The sequence below is a fragment of the Cryptomeria japonica genome, chromosome 8 (assembly GCF_030272615.1).
Source record: "Cryptomeria japonica chromosome 8, Sugi_1.0, whole genome shotgun sequence".
Classification (NCBI taxonomy): domain Eukaryota; kingdom Viridiplantae; phylum Streptophyta; class Pinopsida; order Cupressales; family Cupressaceae; genus Cryptomeria; species Cryptomeria japonica.
In genome coordinates this window covers 740,535,923-740,544,805 of record NC_081412.1, presented here as the reverse complement: position 1 = coordinate 740,544,805, position 8,883 = coordinate 740,535,923, and the positions used below count along the sequence as shown (strand labels likewise).

The 8,883-nt window shown below is 29.6% G+C and overlaps 1 protein-coding gene across 1 annotated transcript; it reads left to right on the top strand.

Moving 5' to 3' along the window:
• Positions 1-4,715: 4,715 nt before the first annotated feature.
• LOC131061483 (uncharacterized) lies at positions 4,716-6,506 on the top strand. Its single transcript, XM_057995179.2, has 3 exons — positions 4,716-4,854; positions 5,424-5,573; positions 6,055-6,506. The coding sequence occupies exons 1-3, from the start codon at positions 4,716-4,718 to the stop codon at positions 6,348-6,350; spliced, it is 585 nt and encodes a 194-aa protein (XP_057851162.2). The 3' UTR covers positions 6,351-6,506.
• The last annotated feature ends 2,377 nt before the right edge of the window (positions 6,507-8,883 follow it).

Below are 8,883 nucleotides of genomic sequence, written 5' to 3'. Positions count from 1 at the left end.
CTAATCAAGAATTTCCAGGGTTCCATGCCATCTAAGGCATGAAAGATCCATTTCATAGCAAGGGCAATACCTTGGATCTTGAGATCCTTTAGCCCAAGGCCACCCATTTTCTTAGTCATGTGACATTCAATATTACGAAAATAAATTTTAGAAAAAGGAATGAATGTTAAAGATTATTGGACTACATAAGAATGGCAACATAGGGAGTCACCACATGTGCATGGGTTCCTTTGGATGCATGGAGCACCACAAATCATAAATCGGATTGGTTTTCTTTACTCTATCAATGCATATTTAATCGAAAGGTTGATTTGTTTTCATGAGAAGAAATACCAATAATTTACTATTAATGACTTATATTGTGACAAATAATTTAATCAAAGTCATTCTACTTATCCAAACAAAATGCATTTGAGTACTATTTATAGTTTTATGTATCTATTTATTAATACATAATTCAAATTTTGTTTGAAAATCTTCTATGTCCTGTAATGTCTATTTTTTTATCAGTAAATAGTTTTTTATTTTAATATTCAAAAAGAATTTTACATCTATAGTTTGCAACAATATTCTGAAATATAACAATCCATCTCAAACTAAATATAAATCATATCTACTCATCAATCCCTAGCTACACATTACATACAAAATGTTTCTAAGTACAAAAAACCAGATCAGATTTAAATGAGAGCACCCCCTAACTTGCCTCCATTATTGCCTTTCCTTTACCATCGCTTGTCTCGACTTGGTAGGAACCATATCCGTGTTTTTTGTATCTTCCCTACATCTAGAGGATTCACCACACAGTAAGAAACACTTTCTATTTGCTTTTGTTGACCCCACTAGACGACCCCACTTATGTATTGCAGGGGATTCAATCGTCTACATAATCAAGAGTTCATTGTGTGGCCTCCATTTAGAAAGTTCCTCTGGAATGCTCTATGTTTCCTAGGATTTGATATAAGCCATTACCCCATTCATACCTATCTACACTGAGGCTTTGCGAACTTCCTAATTTTAATTTGTGCTCCAAAGTAGGAAGGGCCTCAGAGGGGGAGAAAATTCACTCACATTGATCAAGTTGCTACCAGGATAGACAAACCCCTCACCATCTCATGCCATACCAATGATTCTTTCCAGCCCCTACAACCATTCCTTTTTACACAACTATCCATGATCCAATTTACAGTGTTCCTCAGCTCCAGTTTGAGACACCATGCCAGGAACATAGAAGCAATATCCACATTGGAGAAATAGAAGAATTAGGCCTTGAAGTATTCATCACCTAGAACAATTTTGACCTGAGTGAGGAAATCCTGATCTTCAAATAAGAAGATGTGTGAAAGCCTTTCATAAAAAATGTGACCCTAGATTGCCACCATTTTCTTGGTAGATTGTAGAGAGAAATTCACCTCCATGTCATTCACTTCTCTGAGAAAATACACCTAGCTCACTTAGCTTCACCAAGATTCCACAAACAAACACCCAGCCCAAAAACCACCTCAAATGCAAATACTTTGCATAGAGCATACTATCAAACAACTTATTAAAGAAACATTTATTCCTTCTAAACAACATTCCACCTTGACCTTACCAACTTGAATGATTTTTTGGAGTTTCTACCTCAAAAGCTATAGTTAATACCCTTTCATAAATAGAAATTTGAAACTTCGGCCCTTTCAACCATATATTGCACATGTAATGTGCCTTGCCTAACCATCACCGTCTCCTTCACCATTAATGTGGAGCCTATTCAATGGGTATTAGTATGACCTTCATCTCCCTTGCATCATTTCCACATGAGCTCCATCACTTTGCAAATCTCCTATGCTCTTGAGCCACGTGGGCTTCTCTGGCTAGGCAATATTATATCACGTGCATTCATATTGGGGGGTTTAATATCCCAAAAATGAGGGTATAACATGTTGTCTATCGGTGAAAATAGGGGGCTTTTTAATTCGGGTTACGAAAAAATACAATATTTGGTGAAAATAGGGGGACTTTTAATTCAGGCTGTGTATTAGGAGGGGGTGACAAAAAAGGAGTTTAGAGCAATATTTTTTGAAAATAGTGGGATTCTTTAGTATGCCATGAACACATGTGCTATAACCTAGGTTCACTAAGTGAAGCCCCCATGTCTCGAGCCAAGAAGAGAATCTCTTTGTATTGTAGACCATCTTCCATATCAATGAAAAAGTCATCATCACCTTTATATGACATCTACAGCCTACTAGCCTGTTGGGGCAGTCAAAATATACACCTTATCATCCTTACCTCAAATCTGGAACACTTGATTTATCAAAGATCCATTTGGTTTTTTTGGTTTGAATATCAACTGCATCCTTAGCTTGCACATCCGCCTCTTGGTTGTCATCTCTTCATAAATGAGAAATCCTAAATTCTTGGAATTCACATAGCTGGCAATTGATGTTTTGAATAATTTTATCAATTTTCCAATAGATAGCTTTCCCTTTCAAAATAGCCTGGATTATAATCTTTGAGTCAACTTTCAAGTGTAGATTAACCACTCCCACTCTTTTTGCCAAGAGAATTACCAATAGTGCAGTGCTAGCTTCAAATTCATTGTTAGTGCTCATCCCTAGGCCTTGACTACATTTGGCTAGAACTACACCATCATGGTTTCTTGCCACGCAACCAACACCAGATGGCCCTAGATTCCCCTGTGTAGCCCCATCAAAATTTACCTTAATCCAATCTCGCTCTGGGGGAGACCACACCGTCTTATTTGTTGTTTCCTCTAAAGGATTAACCATTTTAGGCTCATTAACGGGCGTAATGTCTAAATTGTTGAATACATACACATAACAAGTATAATATTAGTTTTCTTCATAACACCTTATAATTTATCTATGCATGCTTCAAATTTTTAAAGTCATAATTGCTTTAAAACAATTTTTTTTATATATTATTATAATTATCAAAATATACAACCACTCATATATTGATTTTGTTCATCTATTTTGTGCATTACATTCTACCATTTCTTTCAAATACTCTAAATGATCTATTCAACCATTTCTCTTCAAACTCATTACTAATAAAATCCTTATTATTATTTAAAAATTTTTATTGTGTATGGATATTAAATATTTTTATAATTTGATATCTCTCCACGTATCTTAGATTTTTTAAAATATAGATATGGTACAACTAGTTACATTGAGAGGGTATATTATAGTTAGAGGATGAAAAAACTCTGTGAATAAAAACAAAAGCAAAACTAAAATAAAATAGATTCTATTTTTTTAATTAATTTTATTAAAGTGATGTTTTTTTAATTTTTAAAACAGGAAAATAAATTTTTAATTATATTTTATAAAGACAATGTCTTTAAATAACAAAAAGCAAAACCAAAACAAAATAGATGCTACTTTTGTTATTAATTTGATAAAAGCAATATTTTTTTATTTTAACAAAGAAAATAAGATATTCTATTACATTTTATGAAAACAATTTTTTTTGTTTTAAAATAAAAATAGAAAATCTATCAATTGTGCAACAAAAGCTCATTGTAAACCCAATGTGGTATTTTTTTGTTTTAAAAACAAATATCTGTAAAAGCCCTTCTTTTTTTTTTTTAAATAAAAATATTATGAGATAATTTAATTCTATTTAAAAGAAAGGAACCATGACAATATTATCTATAAGTTTGATAACTTAGGTGGTTTGTGGATTGGTAGATGAGTTTGATGAAATATTTTATTTGATTTTAATGATTTTGATTTTTTTTCAAGACATAATTTCCTTATTTTGAATAAAGTAATAATTGTAATGTTTGTAATGAAACAAGTTATTTTTTATTTTGATATGATAATTTAAGAATATTTTTTAATTTAAGTTTTATTTTATTATTTTAATAGTGTGAATCTAATTTTTTTGTTTTTTTTAAAATATATTTTAAAAAATTAAAAAAATAGAAAAAATTTAAATAGATATTTTTTTAATTTTTTTTAAAAAAGACATCTAAAAAAATCTATCATTCTTAAAAAAATTTAAAAATCATATCAAAGAAAAACCATTTTTATAAATTATATAATTTTAAAAAAAATTGACCAATCGCATTGAAAAAAAAAAATCATTTTTTATTAATTAGAAAATCTATTACATATGCCCTAAACAATGATCAAACATAGTTTTTAATCTAAAATATTAAATTTACTATCCACCCATTATTATATTAAAAAAATAATAATAATTTTATAACATATACCCTAAACAATGATTACTATCCACCCATAATTATATTAAAAAATAATAATAATTTTATAACATATACCCTAAACAATGATCAAAGAGAAGTTTTAATCTAAAATATAAAATTACTATCCACCAATAATTATATTAAAAAAATAATAATAAAAAGCACACTAAAATATTAGCTTTAGTTATCCACAGATAGATAAGATAAGATGATGTTTAAATATATAAAAATGTGTTCACAAATAGATATTAATTTCATATTAAAAATATAGATCATTTATCCTAAAAATAGTTATATCAAACTATTTGTTAACATATAGTTTTAGATCTGCATGACATGTAAATTTGAGCATTACTTTATTTAAAAATAGTCATTGAAAAAACAGAATGTTTTGGAAAAAATCTATGTGAAATATGCATGTTTGCATGCATTATTTTAAGCATTTAATTTTTGCTATTTAATTTGGATAGAGAATTGTATTTTTTCAACGAAGATGGGAGCTTTTTGCCATGATACAGCTGTTTATTGTAAATCATATTTGAAGCATCTAACTGACTTTAATATGTCTTGCTTTGGGCCGCTTCCTCAAAAAGAAAATCAAGAAGAACTTCAAACAAAATTAATCCAGAAAGGTATGCAAATAATTTCTATTTTTCATATCTGATTTTCTAAAAAATTGTTTTCCATAGTTACAGACCTTGCAAGCTTTGAATGTTTCTAACATGAAAAAAAATAAAAAATTATTGTTTTAATTACTTTTGATTCAAATTGAAGTCATTGTTATTGGGTTTTCTAATTTTATTTCATTCTCATTTTGATAATCTAAAATGCTCTTTTGATTTATAATCTTTTATCACTTAGTTTCTTTTAGATTTGATTGTGTAACTTTTTTAGCATCAACTTTGTGGGTGATGATGTGCTTCTCTAAACATCTTGATGATAGGATCACATAATGTGATCCAAAACGTCGATCCAAAACGTTGATGCTAAAAAAGTTACCTACACGATTGAATCCAAAATAAACTAAATGATATTAGCATGGATAGTGGAAATCTGACAACATTATAATCTTCTTGTTTCAATTTGATTTGTAAGATTTGATAAATTATGAGAAAAATGTAATAATATTATTTTATTGTCCTCAAGATCCTCTTCCTATATTATTGAAATCTAATTATTTTCATTATAAATAAAATTTCAGATGAGTCCAATAGAAAGCATGGGATAAAGATTCCTTCAAGAAAATGGCCAAAGTTTGTGGGTATGAATGGAGAGAAAGCCAAAGAGAAAATTTTATCAAAAAAAGAATGTCAAACAATAAAAGAACCCCAAACAAAATTTGTCCACAAAGGTATGCTAAGAATCCTATCTTTCATGTTTGAACTTTAAAAAAAAATTGTTTTCCATAAGTAAAGACCTTCCATGCTTTTGCATGAATCTTTCTAACATAATTTATTAAAAAGGATTGAAAAATCTATTGTTTTATTATTTCTGATTCAAATTGAAGTCATTCTTATTGGATTCTCTAGTTTTATTTCATTCTTGTTTTGATGATCTAAAATATCTTTTTGCTTTATAATCTTCTATCATTTAGTTTCTTCTAGATTTGATTGTGCAATTTTTTTTAGTATCAATGTTTGAGTGATGTGTTTCTCTAAACATCCTAACAATGGGATCACACACTGATCCAAAAATTATAATCTTCTTCTTTCAATTTGATTTGTAAGATTTAATAAATTATGTGAAGAATGTAATAATATTATTTTATTGTCTTCAACTCTTCTTCCTATATTATTGAAATCTAATCATTTTCATTGTAAATGAAATTACAGATGAATCCAATGAAAAGCATGAAATGAAGATTCCATCAAAAAAATGGCGAGAGTCTCTGGATGTGAATGAAGAGAGAGCCAAAGAAATTTTTTTGAAAAAAAACCCAAGAAAATGGCCAGAGGTTGTGGGTATGAATGGAGAGGAAGCCAAAAAGAAAATTTTATTAGAAAACCCATATTTGAATGTTGAGATAATCCCTGATTTGACCATAGTTGAATGCAAAATAGACTTAAATCGTGTAAGAGTGTCTGTTGATTTAAAGGGAAAAGTCTATTATATCCCCAATTTAGGTTGAAGATATTTGCATATTTTATATGCATAATTTCTATGTTATCAATTGCTGGTCTGATTTTAGCATGGGAAAATATACTTCAAATCCTAAGGATTCTTTCATGAGTCATGACTACCAAATATTGGTAAGTATGAAAAATAATGATGTATTTTTAAAACAGTTGTGGTTTACAATTTGAGATTATAGTATTAAATTTCAGCCAAATTTTAACTCTCATATATTAGAGTGGATTGGATTGGCTAATAAAATTTATTATGTTTTAATTAAGTATGAGGATTTGGTGCTATGCAAGTTAAGTTACTATAATGTTAGGTTTAAATTTAGGTTTTACAATTAAGTTTTTTTAATATATATAAACATGTGTTATTAAATAGAGATATCTAATGGAAGGAAGCAAACTTCATATAAAAATGTATCATTTATAGATATATAATTGCATCAAACTATTTGTTAATATAATTATAGAACCAAAGTTAAATGAAAAATTGCAATATTAGAATATGCATGCTTACAACTTTATTTAAGATTAGAATCAAAGTTAAATGAAAAAATGCAATATTAGAATATGCATTCTTACAACTTTATTTAAGATTGAGACAAATAGTGATGTGAAAAAAAAGTGTTTTTTTTTCCTAAAATCTAATTTTTTTATGCTTTGTTGATGGGAAAAAAAGGAATGTTTAGGGAAAAAAAATTATGTTAAGATATCTTTAACAATTTACATGCATTTTTGCATGTAATACTATTTTGAGCAATTAATGTTTTTATTTAATTTAAAAAGAAACATGTGTTAATAAATAGATATCTACTAATGAATATAATTTTATTAAAAAATACATCATTTATCTATATATAATTATATCAAACTATTTGTTAATATATAACTATAGATCTTAAATTAAATGAAAAATCACAAGGAGCATGCAAATTTCAGCTTTACATATGCATGTTTGAGAGGAATGTTTTGAGAGGAATGTTTTGAAGAAATAAAATAATGTTAAGATGTCTTACAATTCGCATGCATTTTTGCTTGTAATATTATTTTGAACATTTTATTTTTTTATTTAATTTGAAAAGAAAGCTTGTTTCACCATACTCTACTCTTTTATAATTGGTCCATTTGTGCACCTATGCACAACTCTTAAGGTTTTTAATTCATAATTGACTCATTTGCACTACTATACTGGAACAAGTATTGGCAATTGATAGTTATGGCACACTTTGAAATGTGTACTTTTTGACGCTTGTGCGCAATTCGCCGAGGACACGATCTCAGCCTCATCCCTTATAATGTCGGAACCTTGCACTCAGCAAGACTTGATCCTGATACTTAGTGTTTTCAAATATGATCAAATTTAGGCTGATTCATTTGTGGGTTTAAAAAAAGTTATTATTAGCACAAATCTGAACACGTACTGATGATCAAGCACACCTCAATAGATCCGAACGACCCATGTATAGGGGTCTCTCCCCTACCCACTTGGCAGCCTCTAAACATTTAGGACGCGGCAATCGATGTCACTGGGCTTGACATGCAACACCAATTTAGAATAAAATCTAAATAAGCCAAGTGACATGCCCCAAATTGCATAGAACCCCAAAAATTTGGTTATCTTGATTTCCTTCGGTGCTGCTGTGTTAGCCATGGCGGATGAAAAGCAATGCTCCCAACTGGTTATAGGACAAAGAAAATGACACCCTAGTAAGTATATATATACCCTCTAAACGCATCCACAAAGGGATTATTTGTGGTTTTTATTGCTACAGGATAGAATATATACACTGCATATATATACCCACAAAGGGATTTGTGATTGAAGTGGTTCCACGCGAGAATAGATATGTTTAGAGCGAGTTGTATCCTTCATTTATGCATTGACATAAGCTATTTAATTTATGTTGTTGAAGCTCCCAATGTATATTCCACTACCAAGTATATACACTGCATATATCCACCGGCATCTGGATGATTTGTAACAGATGAAAATATTTATGTCCATAGGTAAATATATACCTTGTATATTTACAACTAGTGGGGATTCAATATATATTTCCATAGGTAGATATATATATCCACAATTTATTCTTGTGTGGGTGCATATATATCCAACTAAAGAATATATGCACCGAGTCCTAACCTCGCTGTGTCAATATGCATTGTATATATTTAGCCACGGACATATATATCTTGACCTGCAACAAAATTTGTGCTGTTACAGGTCTGGAATATATATCTTCGTAGTGGGATATATACATTGTTAGAGTATACATGCCCCTAGCTAGGTATATGCAGTGCATATATAGTATATTTACAGATAAAAATGCTTTGTGCTTTATGTTGTTGCAGGTCAGATCAGTGAAGAGCAACGAAAAAAACTATTCGAAGTGAACACTGCTCCACTCAGGACATGGCCAGAGGTTGTGGGTATGTTGGGGGAGGAAGCCAAGAAGAAAATTGAGTTAGAAAACTCAGGCTTGACTGTTGTGATAATCCATGAAAGCTCCATTTTTACAGCAGATTATAATAGTAAGCGTG

What these genes read in the sequence shown, in the direction of transcription:
- LOC131061483 (XM_057995179.2), top strand. Translation starts at nt 4,716, where the DNA reads ATGGGAGCTTTTTGCCATGATACAGCTGTTTATTGTAAATCATATTTG. An exon ending in AACAAAATTAATCCAGAAAG is followed by an intron (nt 4,855 to 5,423) that starts GTATGCAAATAA and finishes ATAAAATTTCAG; the next exon opens with ATGAGTCCAATAGAAAGCAT. An exon ending in AACAAAATTTGTCCACAAAG is followed by an intron (nt 5,574 to 6,054) that starts GTATGCTAAGAA and finishes ATGAAATTACAG; the next exon opens with ATGAATCCAATGAAAAGCAT.